We start from the raw sequence: 22,255 nt of genomic DNA on the forward strand, positions 1-22,255 counted from the left end.
TTAGCAGCAATTTGAGACATTTTGCAGGAGTTCAGAGTGTATATACAATTTTTTTACAAAGTTATATATTTTAAATGTAAGCTGAAGTGAATATTTAGGGATTTAACTTTGTTTATTTTGATGTAATGAAAACGTTTGAGTAAGTCACTCCTAAGTGAACACAATAATGTGGTCTTACACTTCCCAAAATCAGGGAATTAAGGATCATACAAATGCTTCTTTTTTTTCCTTTTTTTTTTTTCTTTTCCTTTCTTCATAACTGATGATCTTCATATTGCCAATCTTTTCATGCAGTGGTCTTATGGCTTCTACCTCATTCATATCCAAGGTCAAAATGGTTTAGAAGTTTATTGCAAAACTAAAGATTTGAAGAAAAAATGGCTTGAACAATTTCAGATGGCTCTGTAAGTATATTTTTATTAAGGTAGAATCACATTCATCACCAGTGTGAGGATATCACTTAAATTATGATGAACTGTTTTCATGTTTATATTTTAATACAGCCCAGTAATCTATTTTATTTGATTTTCTGAGAAGCAACTGACTGACATCTTTATGAACAGAGTATTTCCCTGAAGCTCCTCTTGGAAAAGAAAGAGGGCACTCTAGGCTGAGTATTAATTTTCAACTTTGCTGCTAAGACTGTTTTAGTAATACTGTCTTAAGCAACTAAGAGGAAATATTAATTATTTTAGCACTAAATATCTAAGTTAATAGCGACATTTTTTCCCTTCCCGTTTTTATTTTGATTAATTTTAATATATTTTTTGAAAGGGGATGCTGATGATTTCAGAGCAGATCCTGGCATCTTTCCTAGTGGCTTGTAACTAATTTATTCTTTAATATTTGGATCAAGTTGCTTGATATTTTTTTTTATTACTAAATTTAGTTGCAAAAGTCTCATTTCCTTTATATGTTTTCAACTAAAAGAGGAGGTTGCTTTAGACTTCTTCCAGCACTGCAGATTACATTATTGTTATGCAGCATGAGCTTTATTTCCATTTCTGATTCTTGTCAGAAAGACAAACATGATTATTGACACCTCAGGTATTCTGATTAAATTTAAAACCTGTGAAGGAGGGAATTGGATGACAGGGCGATGCTTGCTTTATGGTTAACAAAAAAAAAGTGTGAGGAGGAGTGAGATACTCCCTGTGAAAACAGACACACAGCATTAATAAAGATTGTTTTGGATGTGATTGTAAAGGTATGTGGATTTGGAAAAAGGCTATTACGAGCTGGAAACTTGCTCATAAACTATATAACTTTTTTAAAAAACCTTAGTATGATGAGTGCTAATGATTTAAATGAAAACATAATGGAGGAGAGCCTGAGCTGGGCAGATACTATAAGGTGTGCTTCCCATCTTGCTGATTTTTATTGATGGAAAAAATGACATGCATTTGCAAAATTTTTTGGTTAGCAGAGTGGGAGATGGGAAGAGGTTTTTGTTAGTAGGTGGGCAGAAAGCTGAGTACTTTGCCTTTTTCTGTCTTTGTGCTCTTTTTGCTGCACTTCCTGTAATGTCATTATTAATATCTACTTAAACACAGATAAAACATGTATGAAAAACATGAGGAACTCTGATTTATGAGCTTTAGTATGGCAACTATTGATCACTCTTCAGGTGTCTTGGCCCAGTGCACAAAAAAACTAACCAACCCAAACAAAAGCCAGCCAAGGAGCTAAGGAGCAGTAAGAGAGCTATGTTTTTTTTCCCAGAAGTGTATCCTCAGTTCTTCTGAAACGTTTTGATGGTTCCATGCAGGAACCCCACCACTGTGTGTGTGGTGAGCGACTGCAGCTGCATATCTTTACACGGTGTTAAGCACCAGCCAGCGCTTGTGAGCTGTTCATGCGTGTGCCTTTGTGAACAATGGTCTGCTGCTGCTGGTTGCCATACATGAGGAGAACAAATAGCATCTGAAGGGTTGACAAGTTAATGTGCTACTCTTTCCTCTTAGGCAGATGGAGCTGGTCGCTGAAAATGAGAGTGGGGGTGTCAGCCATGTCTTGCGTGGATGTTTTTCCTTCTTGTAAACCCATACCTCTAGTTTAACCTCTTCCTGTGTGATTAAAGGCTGTAACACAGAGGCATGAGAAATGGAGCAGCAGGGTTGCTGCAGGTCAGGGCTGAGGTGCAACGTGATAGTGGCATTATATACATTGGGCAATGCTTTTGCTCCATTATATTTATAAGCACTGGAATGATTGAAAACCAAGACGCTTTATGCTTTCTAAAGTTTTTATCTCTCTCCCCCAGCTCCATTACATGGATTTGACTTCATAGCATGTTTCCCTCAGCAGCTCTCCTAAAACATGCCTCGGTGTACGTAGCAATAATTATATTTTGATATGTGCTGAGGCATAAGAGTTTGTATTTGGGAATAAACCAAGCCAAGTGTTTTGAACAATGAGTTGGTTGGTTTGATTTGTTGTTTTCAGGAGGGATCTCATTGCCTAGTGTGTAGATTATCTGATTCTACTCTGAAAAGTAGCCATGATTGAAATTATAGTATTATTCATCACAGTCAATTATAATTGCTGCTTTTATGGGCAAAATACTTCTCATTACTTAAAAGTTTTACTGAGATTGCAGAAACAGCACAGTTGAAGGGGTGAATTACATTCTTTTTTGATGGTCAGAAATTATGTTGTTTACTGAGTTCCAGACAGAAATTTCGATGCAGTTTTGTTGTCTTCAGGATAGCATTCTGTATGAAGTCAGATCTGTGCAAGTGTTAATCGAAGAACATAACAAGAGAACAAATTAGGATCTCTCATTTTTAAATTGAGAATTAACCTTGTTGCCATTAGAGCAGTTTATTGGCATAACTATGTTAGCTAGACTGAATTTTTTTATTTTTTAGGAGCTTAAATTTTTATACCAGTGTATGAACAAGGGTGATTATAGTTATATTGCTGAAAAGGTATGTACTGTTGAGCTGCTGGTGTAATTGAGATGAGAATTTGTCTCGATGTATGGGAAGCTTAGGTTACTGATGTAGTATGAAATAAAGAACATTACTTTCCTTTCTGGACTTGGATTAGGTTTGGAGGGCAAGAATATATTAGGCACACTTGATATGGAAAATCTTTAAAGGAAGGAAGGATGAAATCCTAGTGCAATTTCCTGAGTGTTACTTTTCAGACTAGTAAGTTTGTTAGAAAATAGCTTCACAAACTTGTGAAAATATTCTACCTCTTGGTCAGCTCTGTTACTGTGGTATAAGGTGAGTTGTTTTGTTGTGAGGGAGCTTGTGAATGGTGAGTTACTGGTCATAAAAACCTGAGTAAATTGCTTTTATTCATGTCGGTTCTGTTGCTGTTTTACTGAGACTATTGCTTTATTTAGAGAATATATGATACCAAAACACCTCAATTTTAATTTTTCCTAAGAAATTCACATGGGTTATTTATTGATGAAGCCTGTTCATACACTTCATCCTCAGCAGCAATGATTCAGTGTGGCACAGCTGCACTGAATTTGATACTTATTGACCTATTCACAGTAATCTCCACAGTTGAGGCTGGGTCACCTCCTTTCCTTCTTCCTCCCCCCCACTTTAAAAAAAAAAGTTTATTGTCTACAACCTTCAAAATTGCTGGTTATTTGGGAGCTCTGGATTTTCTAGATGGCAATAAATGAAGTAGAACACTGGGGCAGCACAGTTAACATTGCAGTCAAGCTCCTCAAGCTGGAACTTTGGTTGGACTCATAAATCTGATGAATTTGAGAGGTTTTTGTAAAGCTAGCAGGCAGAGACCAGTGGAGGGTGTTTTAACAGGAGCCACCATATCACAGATGGCTGAGTTCTTAGTGTGCCTGTTTCCTTGCTGATGTGAATGGCTGTTCTGCATACATAGGGGGAACGTAACTGCTTAATGTCTCAAAAGAGATGTGCTGCTTAACAGTGATTGTGGTTTATATGAGCAGTTGCTATTTTGTTCTTGGAACTCTATGCATAGTAATGGTTGAGTGTATAGCTGTATGGGTAAATAAGCACCTGTTTTAAAAGATAGTACTACAAAGGTTTTATTTGATGTGGAATGTTTAAATTTAATCTATCATGTCAAGTAGCATTTGTTTAAATGGTAAGTCATTCCATATCCAAGATAGTATTAATAAAGTGTACAGTCAGATTACTGCACCAAATTACTCAGCAAAATCAGAGACATCATATATTAAGTGAAATTTTGTCAGCAGTGATAAAGTGTATTGTTTATTGCTGTAAGCCATTAAAAATCTCAAAAACTGATTGTGTGAGACACAGTTCTGTTAGGTTTTCTAGTAGCATATCCTGTCTGATCTCTTTTCTCCTGTATTAAAAACAACCAGAAGAATCGGAACAAATCTGTAATGCCTCGTAATATACTTACAAATTACATAAAGTATTTGATACTTTCATGTTATTCAGCTTATGCTAAAAGGTAGGAGCATGGATTGGTATTTCCTGCCCCCACCAGAAAGCTCTCCTACTCATGCTTTTCTTATTTTAAAAATGCTTGTTTTTAAAAATAGTTGACTAATACATGTGTCAATGAGTTTATGCCATTAGAGCAGTTTATTGGCGTAACTACCACTTATTAAAAGAAAAAACTTGAAAGTTGAAGGACATTGTACTTCTCTATTATGTGTCAATGAGTTTATGCTAACCACTTATTAAAAGAAAAAACTCCTTGAAAGTTGAAGGACATTGTACTTCTCTATCATATGCATGTATGTACCTCAGTTATATTACTTTGGAACTACTTAGCTGACTAATTATCAGGCTTAATTTCTTATTATGTGGTAACTGCTTTTCTCGTCATTGCTCTGATGAATTTAATTCTGTTTTGTTTCATCATAAGGTAATAGAATAAATACTGAATGAAAATGTTGATTATTACTACAGCTGTGTCATGTTGACACTAAACTTTTGCTTCCATCCACTAAATATTTCTTTGTGTAGTTTGTTTCTTGATCACAGTAGAGCATGGAGAAAGTGTGTTCTGTCTTTCCTCACAAGGGACCAGACCTTTTCCATGAAAGGCCACATGTTGTATTTTCCCACTGGCTTAAGAGCTGAATCCATTAGTGTAATACGGCATGCAATATCTTATGCTGATCTGTGCTGAATTTATTTTCTTAGAATGATGTCCAGTTTGCTAATTTAATTAAGACTTTCTCTGGTTTCTCAATTGTGCTTGTAATACACTATAATCAGGAGACTTGGCTTCGGTATATGTTCCTAGATAGGAGAATCTTGCACAGAAATACAATTTAAAATGCAATCACAGGAGAATTTAGGTTGGAAGGGATGTGTGGAGACTGTATACTGAAGGTCTTAAGTAGCTCAAGGCCTTGTCAGCTTGAGTTTAGTACTGCTGTATTTCAAGATGCACAGAACTAATATTGCAAAGTCTCATGCAACAGTGTTGTAACATGCCTTTTAATTAGGCTTTACTCAACATCTCTCTTGGGCTGAGAAGTGCATGGAAACATCTTGCAGGCAGAGGAACAGGTCCTTTTTTCTAAATGTGCTTAGTTAAAATTTCACCTTCAGAAGTACTATGATTTTAGTTTCTGCTTTGACGTTGTTACTGCAATTGCAATATTAAGGTCATGTCTAATTAGTAATGCCTGAAAAATCAGTGGGAAACACATGATCGTTATAGTGATTACAGTATGCATTAATTGCATGGAGTTAATTTGATTTTTTTTTTTTAAATATCCAAATAAAAGATATTTCAAACATGAAAGCTGTACAGCCCTCAAAAAATTAGTGGTTTTAGTTTTAATTACACTGTATTTAAGTTTTAAGTCATTCCAGAGTCTGTGCAGCAGCTCAGCACAGTCTAATATTTTTTGGAAAATTGCAGTTTCAGTTAGACATAAATTCACACCCTGTAACTCAAGGGATGCAGAACACATCATCTGATTGTAAGGAAATAATCTTGAGTTTCATTGGTTCTCAAACCTGACAGCTGTGTGTGCAACATTTTAGATTAGGCAGGCTACATAAATTGTAGATAGATCTCATTGGTTTTCTAAATTTTAAAGAAAACTAGTACAAGAAACAAGGTAGGTGAAAAATGTTCTCTTACCTATTGCCATACCTATTTCCAAATTTGGTTTGAACTCTGTGACTAATGACATTGGTCAGATTTAGCTCAAATAGATTTGTTCCCTCAGTACATTAATAATACATATACCTTAAAAACTTCTTCTGAGAGAATATTTGAGCTCTAACATATTAAACACTGACATATTAAATTGAAGCTTTCTTATCAGAGCACTTTAAAAGCCTCAGATATTGGCTGCATTTTTCAAATAGCCTGCAAAAGTGTTTCACTTATGCCAACATCATATAGGATACCAAAGCAATAAACAAACATGTCTGCCTGGGCTTCTCCATTGGTATAAATATTTCAATACTGCAAAAAAGAATGCCAAGTTCATGTCTGCCAACAAAGAGTTATTGCCTATTCTTTGCTAGGACTCCAGTTGTTTTTGATAAAATGTTTTTTAGGGTTATAAGCATTCACAACATATTTAGGATTATGCAATTTCTTTAGATTATTCCAGATATAGCAAGAACTGTGTGAAGATCCTGTATCTGATTAAGAGCACAGTGTAAGGACAGCATAGAATGTGAAAGCAAAACAGAATTTATGAAAACAGTGTGTAAGCCCTTGGAGAGGATTGATATACTTTAATATTATTTCTTCTGGTTCACAGAAATAAAAGATTTCCCAGTCTTTGTGTTTTTACAACTTACCTTGCAATATGTGAGGTGTGTTACTATGAAAATTAATAAATGTTTCTTAAAATGCAGTGAAATAAATCTGTAGTGATACTACATCATAAAAACAAAGTACCACCATCTAAATACTGTTTTGTGTGCAAGGTGTTAGTTTTTTCAGTCTTTAAACATGGAATGCTGCATTATATGTTTGTCCTTATACTTTGGCTATATGAACAAATGTCCTAGTTTCTCCCTGCAAACTAATACTACCTTTTTTCTTAGCAGAGGTGTTTGTCCAGTAATTTACAAGTTTATGGCTGTATATATAACATCCTATATTTTTTACAGTTTTTTACTCCAAAACATAGACATTTGTCTTCAGTTAAGTGTAAATATATAATAAAATATTTAAAGCTTACCAAGATGAGCAGCTTTGTAAATTTGGATTTGTAAGTCTTAGAACATTCACAAATAAGAATCAGCCAGTGAATATCAAAGCATATAAAGTATTGATGCTTTTGATTTACAAATACTGATGTGTGACAGAGCTTTTTTCCTATCAGGTGGTGTTTAAAAATGTTATGCAGGAATAGATTAGTTCAAAGCAGCCCGTCTCCCATGCTTTTCAGGGAAGTAGGCTGATAAGGAAAAGAAGAGCCATTATCTTGTTTGAAACAATGCAGTACATTTCCAAAAAGTTAACAAGATAATTTCCTTGATCTCAAAAAAACCCCCCACTCATCATATGATCAAATAAGCAAATTTCCTAACAAAGTCTTAGAAGTTGTGCGTTCTTGATCAAAAGCACAATTTACTTGTGATATGGTTAACTTAATTATATAACATGTCTTCTTGATGGAGACTCTTTGATGTGACAAACTAGAATGTTTGAGTATTAGCATATGGAGAATTGATTGATTGATTAATTCAGTAAATAGCATCTTCAAAGATGATTCTGAAATATAACAGCCTAGCTGGAACAGAGAAAATGAATTAGGTGTAAGTAATGAGCATTGCTCCTGAGAAGGTAGAAAAGAAACTGTAAATCATCCTTTGTGCAATGGCATTGCCTAGCAATAGTGAGAATACCCCTTAAGAACGCCATTTTCTCTCTTCACCTTTTTACAGTAAATAATAAAATCCTTGTAAAGATTGAAAAAGCATTATTTGTATTTTTGTCTCTGCGCTCTTATTTTGTTATTTCATTACACAAATGCCTTTCTATTAGTTGACAGCATGTTGTATGAAGTGATCAACTGAAATGGTGATAGTTGCACAGAGCTGGAATGTTTTGTGTGGGTAGTGCAAATGTAAGGCTGGTTCTGCTGTTTGCAGGGATCAGCATTCTAAGGGAAGTCTGCTGCTTATCAGAGCAGGGAGTGAGGTTGAACATCTCTTGGGTCCAACTTTGCATGAAATTCTTCATATGAGGTTTGGCTGAAAGCTTTTTGTCTTGACAGTAATGTGTATGGTTTTCTGTTTCTTAACTTCTACTGTATGTGTTGTTACTTAAAGCATTTGAATATGTGACAAATGTTAGCTGTATTTTATTGCCTAGTTACATTTTCCAAAAATTTCTGAGATACTTAGTACCGGTTGTTATGGCTAACTTCTGAGGTGCTTAAAAGTTTGAAAGGAGGTCTTCTTCAGAACCAGATAGGAATTTTAACTTAGAGTGTCTTCATAAATTATTTCTGTTAGCAATTAATAACTTAGAAATACTAATGGCAGATCTAGGTTTACTGATGTGTTATCTGCAGTGATGTCAAATATTAGTACAATAAGTAAAACAGAAATGAAAATGTTTAGTGTCCTCGGGTATTAACCTCTGCCATTTTCTTTATAGGCTATACTGCATGAATACAGCATCAGATTTCGTGTCACATACACTTTAAAATGTTCTTCAGCAGTTCATGCTCAGGGTGTCCATAATTCTGAAAATTTCTGTATGGAACATTTTAAATTATTATAAGCATAACATGGAGTGCAGAATAATAACAGCTCTAAAATGCAAAGGTCTAACTCAGGGTTGAGAGTTGAGGAGGGTTCACGGTATTGAGTTTTATCTGAGCTCCCTGTAGTATTTCTTCTTTTAATACTTAAAACAGTTGCAATTCACCGTAGACCCCTTATCTGATACTTCATACATCTGCTTATTTGTTATGCCTCTGGGCGCACAGGGGGGCATACATACATTAACTATTCTCTAAAGCCAAGCTTTAATCAAGTGAAATGGCTACTCGGTGTCAAATATAATGCACTTTTAAAATTATGGGATATTTTGCAAATATCTTGATCCAATGAGCCCTATGTAATTTCTTGTAACATGATTGCATTTCTTGAAGAGACTGATAATGGGAAAAAGATCTTCAAAACTTGACCTAAATAGCATTTCTGCAAAAATCAGTCAAACCCAGAAGTATAATTAGAACTTCCTGGCATGTTTTTCCCTTTTGGGGGAAAACTGTCAACCCCAAAGAAAGGGCAGCTGTCTTGCTGAACTGTTATGCAGAACCTGTGACTCTGCTGGACAGCCTGTTCCCAGCCCAAGAGCATCCATATCTGGGCACTTGCTGCTGTTCCAGGTCTCTCAGAAAAACATGCTTCTGAGATGGCTGCTTCGAGGAAGAGAAGGTTCCTCTTCTATCCAGGCTGACAGTCTAGTCTCACTGCATTATGACAATGTGGAGGAACATCTCTGAAGTTAAATGGTACCTGTGAGGTTTATGATCAGTCCCGAGAAGAATGACTTGATTCAGTCAGTGTTTACAATGCCTTTGTTTTTCCTGTATTTAACAGAAGTGATCTACTCAACAGTGTCTAGGTCAGCACCTGCTCTTGTTGATACTCTGTCTTGTTTTTCAGCTAATTCACTTTTGAAAGGAGCTTTCTTGATCCATTTGCAAAGGGTTACTTTTGCATTTCTCTGTGATGTATTTGTCCTATACTTACTTATATGTGCATATATCTGAGGAATATCAAACACTTTTTAGTGTGTCCCACCCCCCGCCTCCAGTTTAAGAAAAAAATAATTTAGTTTAAAAATACTTGAAGTCTGGGGAAAAGCTGATTTGTTAATTAAGTACTCCAGAGAAGCAATTTTTCAACATTAATTGAAATGTTTGTAATGGGTATTAGCAACACCTTCTTGGTGGCCTTGACCCAGGGAGGGGGAAAATCTGTACAAGTCTTAATTGCTGAAGTCAAGCTAGTATTGAAAAGCTGACAAGGAAGCAATTAAAAGAAATGACCCTCAAAATACAGCAAGAAAGACAGAAGAACTGGTCACTAGTAGAAGCCAGCAGTGGACCTTGCAGGCAAGTTTTTTAAACTAAAGTTCTTGACTGTTAGCATTAAAGGTAATAGTAAATAGTTTTAGAATAAAAGAGAGGAGAATTTTTCTTTGTGCGGTGTGTCAAAGTTTCCTTCTTCTGACTCCTTGCAGCATATGAAGCCACAAGATAGTAGACTTCCCGGGCGCTTTGCTGCTGGATACCTTCTTGATGCTAGTGCTGTGCTATAATATTAACACCCATAACCAGGAGCCAAAGACTGCACATTCTAGTTGCTTCTACTCTTTACACTTTTGTAATATCTTCTCTTCAATTTTGTGTGCTCTTTTTCAGTAGAGGTTGTGTTATTTGCATTTCATTAATTTCCTATTTAAAATTTAAACTTGCTATAAGAATTTAATTAATCAATATACTACTCTATTTTATTCCTTTATTATATTTTTGTTAGATTTGTTGGCAGTCAGTAGGCTTTCAGTAATATGTCCACGCAAAACAAACTCGAGACAATAGTCTTAAAGTCAGTAAGGCTAATACTGAGATATCAGAAGGGCAAAGCATCCAAGGGAAGCTGTACTCAGTCTGTTAAAATTTGTGAAATAAGGATTTTTTTCATTGTTTATATATTTAGAAATATGGCCTTTCTGGAAATGAAGACTGGGATTTTCACATGCTTATTCTTCACATGGGAAAATAGGACAAGGAAGCTATAGTAAACTATTTCTTAATCTTTTATTTATTCTCTTGTGACATATTATCTGTAGTAATTACATATTTACTAGACAGAGCAGATAGTTGTGGGGCTGAAAGTTTAGTTTTCCTGGTGCATTTTATTTTGTAAGCCTTAACTGTGTAGAGGAAACTTAAACTGGCAGTAAAACAAAGCATATTTGTGCCTAGCCCACTGAAGAAATTACAGTTCACTGTTTTAGTCCAACCTGCTGTGGAAGGTACTCTGTATAGTTTTTTCTTATTGAAAACAAACAGGAATGTAAGAATGCTGGTAAAAAATTGAACTGTTGCTATATGGTAGCCAAATGCCTGTTGTATGCTATTGCTGTTCATACACATTCTCATCTTATTATTTTCTCATCAGAATATGGTTTTGATTAAGTTGGGAAATGACAGTAACAAATCCCATCTAAGCTTCTTGATATTGATGGTGTGGATTTTTCATTGCAGTATGCTTCTTGGAAACACTTTAGACCCATGATGATCAAAGTTCAATTTTTTAAAATGAGGTATAGAACTGACACTATTGAATATATCAAGATTGCCAAGGTTCATTGCTTTATTGTGACTTAAGTATTAATGTTTTGATTGTGACATATTTGTGTCTTGAGGGTTAAGAATGACTTCAAGTTTTTGAACTGTTATGCCAACTGCTATAGGAAAGTATTAGAGAACTGTATCTCAAATTGCTTAATTTTATTCATATGTACAGTTATTTTGATATTTTGAGGTAGGATAGTAGAGAGAATTTGTTATTTATTCTATAGGTGTAGGAATAGGCGCCTAGGTGTCTTGTCTGGCAAGATAATGTTGGGCTATCTATAGCATTACTGTGTGGTCAGCTGTGCCATTAATCTAGGCAAAGACTATTCCTGGAATGGATTCTGACTGCAAAAGCTTGTGGGGGGCTGTTGATAATCTGAGACTTTCTGACACCATTTATAAAGGTGTTGCATTATGTGGGTGGCTGAAGACAAATTTGGCCTATGATCAATTTATTCTTCTGAGGAGTAAGAGTAGAAAGAAGTGGCACTGCAAATATGGAGAAGTATTTTTAAAAGGGGAATATTTCATACACACAAGGTCAGCAAAAATGGAGTGCTCTGGAGTCTGATGGTATTGAGGGCAATTGAGTAAGATACCTGGATAGCTCTTTTCTATGCTGAACTCTGCAAATTTTACAGACAAAAGATCTGTGCAGAGATGCAGGATTGACTGAAGATGGTCATTCTGCTCCTTGAACAATGACTTCGATGGCTGTTAAAGAGACAAGAATTGTGTGTCCAAATGATGGAGACTAGTAAGACAAGCATCTTGCAGGTCTCTGGGTTATGGTGTAGCAGTGAATTGGTCCCAGTGGGACTAATATTCTGCAAGTAACTTGGAAAGAGAAAGGTTTAGTCAAAAGGCTCAGGGGCAGCCCAAGGACATTGCTGTAGTGACTGGAGTAAATCTGGTTATGAGGATCCAGCAATATACAGGAGAGGGCACTTGTGGTTGTCCCTTACAAAAACTCTGCTGCTGAATTGAGAATTGGAAAAATTCTCCTAATTACAGATTCACTCTGTTTCTGTATCCTGACATTTTGTCTCTGCTGGAGTGTAGGAGTTAAAACAGCCTGGGGAAAAAGTAGAAGAGAGGAAGAGAAACTGCTTTTGACTCCCTACATTGCTTGTGAATATAAGAGACAGTTTTATCACAAAATGAGGAACATGTTCTTGATCATTATTTACGTCAGAGAAAATATTCCTGATATATTGGTAACTTCCTGCTCTGGCCACTCATCGAGATTGTTAGACAGCAGAAATGGATAAAACGTTTCATTTGCCGTGAGCCTGGTGCACCCCATAGTAGAGATTGTTGTGGAAGGAGACTAAGGAACCTGTGAGAGGGCTTGACTGGTGATTGTTCCACTGTGATGGGGAAGGAACCCAGTTTAAGTCCTAAATTAGATTTTCCCAAAGCTAACCACAGAAATTGCTTCAGTATGTTTGAATTTTAATAACAATTGTGTGTGGGTTCCTTTCAATTTTTTTTTTTATTTTTTTCCCTGGCAAGAAATCCTCATCTCGAAGAAGAAAATAATTAAGCTTAAAAATGAATATTGACCTAATATTAAGTTTTTTCTATGTGTTGGAACATGCCCACAGATTGGGAAGTAGAAGGGAAAAGAAGACTTGAGAAGGATCAAATGTTCTCTATACTGTGTTGTGGCAGCTCTGGTCTGTGTTCTCAGGGTGTCAGTGTAAGGCTTGAATGCTCTAACTAAAAGAGCTTTTTTATGATAAGTTGGACATGAGTATGAAAAGTTAAATGCTATACTGTGATTGCTGCTTTTCTGTTGAAGTTACCAGCTTTATTTACTGTGTTTAAAAACTCAAATAAATACTATATGTCAGTGCGAAAGGTTTTGTGTAAAAAAAAAAATAATAAAAAAAAATAAAAAAAAATTCCTGTGGTCCTTGAGGTATTCAGGTTTGGATAGTCACAGATTAATTGTACTTAATCTTTAGTTGGAAACTCTGGTGTGGTATCAGGTTGAGTTATTTTTGCATTATTTTTTATTTGCTGAAAAGCAATATATTGAAAACTAAAATATCAAACTCCTAGATTAATTAAGTTTCAGACTTTATATTAGAAGACTTGCTACTTGATATATACTGCTGCAGTGCATCATCTCAAATTATCACAAACTTTTCTGATGTAATGTGACTACAGAACTGTATTTGCCATAATGCAGCAATGACTGATCAGGTACTAGAATGCAAGAGTTTTCATGTCCACAGTTGGCACTGCAATACGTATTTTTCTACAAAGCTTTCCTTATTCCACCTCTACATTTACAGCAAATAGTACACGTTATCTTGTAATTTTTGCTGTAGTTTTTCTCTGGGTTTTTTTGTTTGTATCATTAATTATCTTTCTATATTGTGCTTCAATTTACAGTACTCTGTCTTCACAGTAAGCCTATTTATCTTATTCTGCACTGTTCTTTTCTACTGCCTTTATCAGAATATCCATGACTGGAAACTGTTTTTGCGTAAATGTGAATGCTTTTGTTTTTGAGCAGTGATGGAATGTCTTCTTATCTAACATAAATAAACTGATAACAATGTATCTAAATATTAATATTTTTAATAAACTATTTCTGTATGAAGAGAATAATGAGATAATGGGTAAAATCCTGATCTTTTTGAAATGTGACAGACTCTCAAATTTGAGAATGTATTGGGTGATGTGTAAGCTGAAATAAAACACATGACATTTTCTCATTCCTGACCTCAAATCTGAGACAATTAGGATGAGTGATTAGAAACAGAAAGGAAGAGACAAAAGACAACTTGAATATTGCTCTTCCCGGTGAATGCAATGGCATTGTTCATTTTGAGACAACTGCTTGGAAGTATCTTCTAAGTCTGTGCAAAAAGAAAGACTGAGCAGTAGGTTAGGTTTCTTCTCTTGTTGATTCCTGCTCTTTCTGCACAGGATCCTCTGTAATATGCTGAGGCTGTAGTCCCTTCCAGATTCATTTAATCTATGGGTGATATACTTTGGTGGCATCTCTTTTGATTCACTAAGCTTTTATTGTTAGGGATTTTTAGGCTTTTCCTTCTGAGTGATGTGGGTTTGGGGAAAAATGGATAAAAATTGTATCTTTTGAGTGATGGAAGGAAGGGCTGGCAAGATTTAAAAGGTCCTTTGGTTTATGAATAGTTGCTGTGTGCCCCTAAAAGAGTTAAGAGCTATTTTAGAAGATTTTTGTGCTCGCTTGGCCTTAGCCAACAAGGAAATACATGAAGTTGGATGGTAGTGAATTGATAGGGAGTATGAAAGATGTGTAGGTGTTGAAGAAAGATCAGGTTTATAGATAGAATTTATGGAAGTATTCATTAGAATCTTGCAATCACTAAACTAAAACCTGGTGGGGTTTAAATAAACTGAAGGAATTGCCTTTTATGGTACACTTTCATGATCTTTAAGAACTGAGTGGTACTTGGAACCAAAACTAGGTCCTTCTGTAGATAACAGTGGCAAGACAAATTGGGGATTGCATTATATTACAAAGTTTGTATTGTATATGTTTTCAGTTTTGTATTCCTCTACTTAAGCCAGTAGGATAAATGTATCAAAATTTTAGCGTACAGTAGAGCACAGAAGTTGTAAGTCTGTTTATCTGGATAAATCTTCTGTCTTTAGGACTCTACTTTAGCCCATAGGTGCAATGTAACAACTTAAGTTGAAAGAAGGTGGAGGGCCTTGTGACAGCTCTTCTGTGAGGCAACAGCTTCGTTCTCTGCCATTTTAGCCCCATGCTTTTTTTCCTCTGAAGAATAACTTTCTGTTAAGGACTGTAAAATATAACCGAATGGCTTCATAAAATATAAAGAAACTCAAATATTACTTTTAATATAAAGAAGAATGAACACAGTGTATCATCTTTATTCTGTTAATAGGAAGTGTATTTTCAGTGGTTCATGTATTTCAGTCTTTGTGGAAGATAGCCTGAGAGAAGAATGGAAGAGAATTTTTACTTACAAAAGGAAGTTATATAGTTGTATGCTTGTGTTAAACTACTGTCTGTATAAGGTTGTAATTTTTTTTCTTTTCATCCACTATGCTTATTATTTTTGAAGATTGATCCTGTTCTAATTAAATGAATTGATTTTTTTCTTTGGTTTGTTCTTGAAAAACGGCTAGGTTGTTAGGATTAATTTTATATGCTTTCAAATCTGATGAGTTTCTGTATGTTAGGCTGATACTTTTGACGTGGTTTTTCAAGCTATCCTGGCCTGAACCAAATGGTCAACAAAAAGCAGCTTTTGTTGGAGTGTAAGTACTGTAACTTGTTCTAGGGGAGTTTTCAGGATTGTCCATAGCTAACTGTGTAGCCTAAGAGGTTTTAGCAACCTCTTGGCGAACATGTCATGAAATACAGGCCTTGCTCTGCAGAGTTAATAGCCCCAAAATAATACATTGTTCTCCTGGTTTAAAAAGTTATTTACTTTTCTGAGCTTAATTTTATCCTGATAACTGTACCTTCCTGCTGTGAATGGGTAGTATCCATGCCTGTTTTAGTTAGCAAGAGTTGTGGTATTGACATCTTGCATATCATAGCAGAAGGAGAGACACTAGTGAGCTAGTTAAAACAGTACTGAGTGTAAGGTTATTCTCAAGCATAAAAGCAAAATCCCATTTGCTTTTTGAGTACAGTTTCATTTTCAGCAGGTGGATTAGAAGAGTGACCTTTCTGACACTAGGTACTTAAACAGATTATTTGAATGTTTTTTTCATAAGCCTTTTCACTTGGTCCTGGAGAAATTGATGCTTGCATGGTTACCTATATTTATGTTTCATTGTAATTCGTGGCTGATCTATGTTTTAATCTAAAAGTTATTTATAATACAGAACAATGAGAAGTATCTCTAACTTTAATGCATTAATTTGTAATTTTGTGTGTCAGAAAAGCTTCTGGTCTTTCTTTTGAGTGTTGTAGATTTTTGCATTCTTACCCTCAGGATTTTTTCCTATTTTAGTTCTTATGCACCAAGCATTCCTGTGTTTTTGCTAGAAAAATATCAGAAATGTATGGAATCCTAAGCATTCCAATATAAATATTTGAAAATACATTAATCCTTACTATATATATTTTTCTTGCCTGATACCGTCTAGCTTAATATTAAATTATGCACTTAGCATTTCAGTGTTGCTGGTTTTGACAGTGTTAAGCTAGTTTGGGGATGTTATAGAATAATAATAATAATAAAAAGAAAACTAATAAATTGAAAATTCCTGTCCTTCCCCTGAGTCTTGGAAATGGGGAAGATGACAGAAAAATTAGTACGAACTACTTAATAAAATTTCAATAAACCTGCAAACAGTTGCAAGTGCAACAGAATGAGTGGGTCATTTAGAAATTATCCTCCTGCTTTTAAAAGGAATCAATAGGCAGGATCAACAAAACACATGTACAGTAATGGACCAGTGCTTTGTACATAAATTTGATCTTTGGAAATAAGTCTCCCAATAGCGTGGTGGCAGTGTGAATAGTGATCTTCTATTTTATTTGTTAAATTAAGTGTGTGTAACAACAGCTGTAGGAATTGGGCAACTCATTTAAGAAAGACCAGTCAAACTGCAGTAAATATTTTCTAGTTGCTTTTGAAATCACTCGTGTTATCCAGTGTATTGCTGCATAATTGTGACCTAACTGTCACAGATCTGCTACTCATGTTTTCAAATGTGGAGGTTCTCAGTATGAGCTGCTCTTGTTTGTACATCCACATAACAAAATATTTGAGAATGAAAAAATGAGTGTTCTTAGGTCCATAAAATGTTCCTAGTTACTTGAACAGGAATGAAAACCAGATGATGTTTGTTTTGATGTATAGTTTTCTAGTTATTGTGACAGCTAACGTAGCTACAGGGTGTATTTTAAGGATCAGCTCTGCATAATATCATAATTCAGATTTCATTTCAAGGTGTCTGGTAAATTCCGTATTTCTGGTTCACCTCAGCGAAAAACATTAAAGTGTAAAACTAATTGTTTGTGGATTCACATTTCCTGCTGTGAATGCTGCATTATGTTCTAGATTTCATTGATTTAAAGCAGAGTTTCTAAATTTTTTTTTTTTTAGGTCAAACATACGACCAGACTATGCGGATACAAGCTTTCATGAGTTCAAAATGCATACCTTCAGTCGCGTGACGTCTTGCAAAGTCTGTCAGATGCTTCTGAGGTAAGATTTTTAAGGTTGGGTTTTTTCTCCAGGTGAAGTATCTGAGTCAAAGTAGTATGTGGAAATACATGGCTAGCTGGGTTACCTGTCTAAGACAGACAAGCCATGAAGTCATACTTAGTATTTCTCATTGTATTAGCAAATTTTCATAATCAAATTTCTAAATATTAGCAGGAGGGCTGTTAAAAGTTCAAAACTTAAAGATGCTCATCACTTATCAGAAGGCTGCTTTGTCGTGATTCTCCTATGAGAATTGCTTTATGTAACAGAGTTCTTCTGTAAGAGTAAATTATAACTATTTTGTGCAGTTTTAACTACCATGGCTGTGTGATGGGTCTTTTTCCTGTAGACCATCAGTCACAAGAACAGATGGAATATTTTTTCAGAAAATCAGATGATGATGATGCTCATAAATGTCTGATACAGGGAGATTGCTTTGTGAGACAGAAAATAACTGTGAGGCATTAACAGGCATTTCTGAACGAGAGATATGTAGGCAAATTGAAGATAGCCTATAAACTCCTTAATGCTTAAATATATATTCACACTTATAACTTTCCTGAAATGGATCTTATTCTTCATGGTGTCTAGGCAAATTGCCATTGAGATGAAACAAAGTATAGATCTATAGTAGGATAGATACATAATAGTACAATTTCAAGTGTGCTGTGCCAAAATTCTTTTGGGCTAATTTGAAATGGGGATTGTTACTCTACTAGTAGTCAGAAGAACTGTCTGATTGTGATTTTTAAATGGCTTGTAGTGACAAAAAGCAGATGAGCTGCTTGTCAGTTGTCACTTTTTCTTGAGCCTTTAAGGACTATCATTATGCAGAACAACAAATGACTTCTAATACCTTTTACTATGTCCTGCATTTCCTTTATGTGTGGAATTTATGACCTCTAATGTATCACTACCTAATTTTATTTTACAGGGGAACATTTTATCAAGGCTATTTATGTTCAAAGTGTGGAGCTGGAGCACACAAAGAATGTTTAGGAAGATTAGACACTTGTGGCAGAGCTAATTCAGGTGGTAAGTCATTTTTATTGTTAGAATACAATTTTTAATTAGGACATAAAACTTGCTAGATATAATTAAGGTTTAATTTGCCTCTAATTTGTGTTTATTGTAACATACATACTTGTGAAACTACCATTTATAAGCACAATTAGAATTGCATTTAGAATTCATAGGGATTTTATCGCTACTAAATTGAAATGTTTGAAAGCAGGAGAGAACTGTTATAGGTCAAACCCAATTTCTTCGTCAGTGTCATATACAACAAGGAATTGCTCTTGTTTTAATCGTAGACTGCTCATATGTAGCACCTACTGTACAGCATATCATCTATCATCCTTGTGGTTCTCCCTGTATGTCTATATCAATTTTCATGTTTTCCTCTCAGTTCCTAAAGCTGTTTGTTTGTGTTGCCTCAGCTTCCTCTTTCATCTCTTTGGTTTCCATGGTTTCTGTCCACTCACAATATTCACAAAAGGTGATTGATGGCTCTCTACTTCCCACGTCTAAGGACCACTTTTTTCCTCTTTTAATTGATTGCTGTACTCTGTGAATTTCTTCCTTGGCCATTGTCACTTTATACTTCCCCTATTTGTCTTCTGTTCTTCTGCTCTTTGGGACCTTGAGGACTCTTCTGACTTCAGCAACCATTTAGTCTTACTCAGATGACTCCAAATTTAACCTCTTCCCTTTCTGCTTAGTATTGTATCTGTCATTTTCTTTCTGACATCTTCTGGGTCTTCCACTGCTAAAACCAAATGTTGGCTCTCATCATTTTTCCCCCTTCCCTGTACCTATTACACTGGTGGCAGTAAGTTTGTTACACTCCAGCCAGCTAGTCACATAACTGTAGTGCCATTTTGGACTCTCCTCTCTGTCCTAGTTCTTAACTGTTCTTCCTTCTTTCTAGAGATGATTTGATGCTGAGAGGGTGGGGGGTCGGGGGGCAACTGACACACACACTCCCACCTCCGAATTTCCCTCTCCGTTGATATGTTTGAATTCTTGTTGTTTGAATGTGTTCGAAAGAAAAAGCCATTGGAATGCATGATGATTTCTGGAAAGTGTAGTGGTATATGTTGAGGAAGTTTCCAATTAATTCTCCTTTTCACCTCTCTAAAACCTGTACATTCCTTTCCAGAATGATTTCATAATAGTTTGTGACGTTTCGCGTGTCTCGCATATCTCACGTAACCTATTGCAACCTCTGCCACTGGGTTATTTTCTTTTTGACATTACTATCTACAGTCTTTGCAAAATGCAGTTGCAGAGATAATGTCTCTCCCGCTGCTTGAATTACATCATGACTTCATCCACTACTATTCAGCAAGCTGCTGCTTAGACATTTTGGTTTTAGCTTTTTGTTCCCTTCAGAATTGTATAAGCTTGTTTCTGTCTTTGTCCCTGTTTGCGTTACTTCCTGACTTCTACTTGGCTTTTGGCTCACTGTGCTATTTGCCTGATACATTCTTTCATGAAATCATCAGTATGGCAGGTACTGACTTCTGCTGCAGTCAGTGAACTTTTTCTCAGTTGCTTTCCTGTATTTGAGATCTTCCATGCTATCCTCCAAGACTGGATTTTAAAAAAATGATCTTTTGTACATCTGAAAACCATACAAGCAGTCAGAGTATTTTTCATTGAAGTCCTTTTTGGAACACAAGTTTTTCACAGAATCTTCTATGGATATTCTGAACAAAATAGATATTTAAAATTATATTAAAAATGAATATTTTAAAGCAATTAAATTTAAATTAATAGAGTGAAAAAACAAACACATACTGTTCTTCACAGAAGAGCTATCCTCTGTGGTATCAACCACCTCTACTACTTCTTTCTTTGTTTTGCACCTTCTGTTTTAATAGCTTTTGTAGTTTTAATTTTAATTGGATAGCTGGCACCCCAGGAAGCAGGAGCTTGTCTTTCTATTCCTCTGTCAAGATCTGTGAACACATATGGTGCAACGTGTATCAGTAAGAATGACCATAAGTGCCTAGATAACAGAAGATCTAATTTTGTGCAGTTTTACTGCATATATACTTAAGTAGTGCTGTGCACTTGCTAGAGGGGAACAAAATAAAGAAAAAAAATCACATTTCTGTTTCTTTGTAAGTAGAATAAATTTTGATGTTATAACTTCAAAGGAGCAGAATGTTATTTTGGATTTTACTTTAAATCATTACCCAATTTTTGTAAAATGATACTATACTGAATCTTTCTTTAGTGAAATTTGAAGCAACTGGATTGTTAAGGTACTGTTTTGTGTTATGTGTTTAACTTACATCCAGGTGTTCTTCTCTCTGTCCTCTCTTCAAACTTCTCTTTCTCTTTTTTGGTCTATTTTTCTTCTATGCAAAGGCTCCTGTATTTCTGTAGCTCTAGTACAAGCTAGAAGAACTGTATCTTCCACCTGCTTATGAGGCAGAATGACAGGAGGTGTGAGGCTGTGGCTTCCTTACAGCCTGCTCTGAAAGTAGATCATAGCTGCAAAAGCAAACTCTAAATTACACTTCTTGCTGTGCTCCCTCTTGCTCTATGAATGAATGAGTATGGAAGGACAAATGGTTTTGGCTAATTTGCTGAAAATGTGTCCTGTCTCCTGATGATCAGCTGATAAGGGACTTTGGCCAATAAGTAGGAAGGGAAATCTTGAGATTTTTCTGTACTGTTTTCCACTTTTCACTTTTATTTTCACTTTCTGTATTTCACTTTCCACATTTGCACTTTTATTTGCCTTTTTAAAGAAAAAAGTGTTGATTGAGTAGTGCTGCCCATTCATAATGTGCACAGAGTAAGGAAGGATTTAAGGAGGACCTTTACCGGTTCCCGCTTCCCTGTATGGTCCAGAAAGGGATGGAACAATTCAGAGTCTTAAATACTGGTTTGTGCAACTTGAGTATGAATGATTTTCCAGAGGAATGTTTTCACTTTTCTAGAGCTATGCTGAGAAATGACATCTCCCATAAGTTATCTGCCATGACTGCTAAGTTAAGAATTGTTACTAAAGGAATGCAGACACAAAGATATCATGTAAAATTCAACATTTTCACTGCATTTTGTGGAAAAAGTATGCTCTACATGCACAAAATTCTAACATAGTTTTAATTTTGAAGTTGAAATCTCTAGAGAAATTAATTTATGATAAATTTAATTTTTCTAGTGGTGTCATTTGCTGCTCCTGTGGGAAATTAGCAAAGGTGCCCTGAGAGTGCTATTAGATAAGAAATTGTGGATCATATCCAGAATGCTTCAATAGTAGCAAAATGCCGGGAAATTTATTGTATTGCTACTTAGTTCTTTTGTTTCTAGGGGACTATTACAGCCTTTTTTACAGGGTATAATGGACATGAAACACAATCATCCTTTTAGGAAACTAGTCATTATTATTCCCTAGACATATGGTATTAGTTATGGACACAGACATGGAATATATATATCTCCCATGATATGTGTGGTCTGTTTAATCTGGTGTTCTGTCATTCTGCCAATGGTTCATTCGAGATGCTTCACAGGAAAGTGCAAATCCTCTATGTGGTAGACAATGCCCAGGAATGCTGCTACTTTCTTAGTCCTGTTAAATTTTCATTTTATCTTTTTGATAGTCTAAGAGTTCTTTACATTTTGTTAATGCTTTTGCATAGCTTCCCTATTTTTCTTGATAGAAATATCTAACAGCATTTCAGAAGTTTTGGAATAGTGAGTTTGTAAAGTTTTTGTTTGGCTTTTGGTGTGTATCCGTGCTCCCCCC

The 22,255-nt window shown here is 35.4% G+C and overlaps 1 protein-coding gene across 1 annotated transcript in view; it reads left to right on the forward strand.

The window, feature by feature from the left end:
* Nucleotides 1-18,522, forward strand: part of LOC104528166 (guanine nucleotide exchange factor VAV3) — a gene marked incomplete at both ends in the record, with an annotated part of 68,153 nt that extends 49,631 nt beyond the window's left edge. Inside the window, 3 exons of the mRNA XM_029085986.1 lie at nt 295-404; nt 17,386-17,487; nt 18,422-18,522. Coding sequence (XP_028941819.1) covers nt 295-404; nt 17,386-17,487; nt 18,422-18,522 — 313 coding nt within the window. The remainder of the gene's footprint in view (nt 1-294; nt 405-17,385; nt 17,488-18,421) is intronic.
* Between the last annotated feature and the right edge of the window lie 3,733 nt (nt 18,523-22,255).

This window comes from Antrostomus carolinensis, unplaced genomic scaffold (genome assembly GCF_000700745.2).
Source record: "Antrostomus carolinensis isolate BGI_N321 unplaced genomic scaffold, ASM70074v2 scaffold9957, whole genome shotgun sequence".
In the NCBI taxonomy this organism is placed as follows: domain Eukaryota; kingdom Metazoa; phylum Chordata; class Aves; order Caprimulgiformes; family Caprimulgidae; genus Antrostomus; species Antrostomus carolinensis.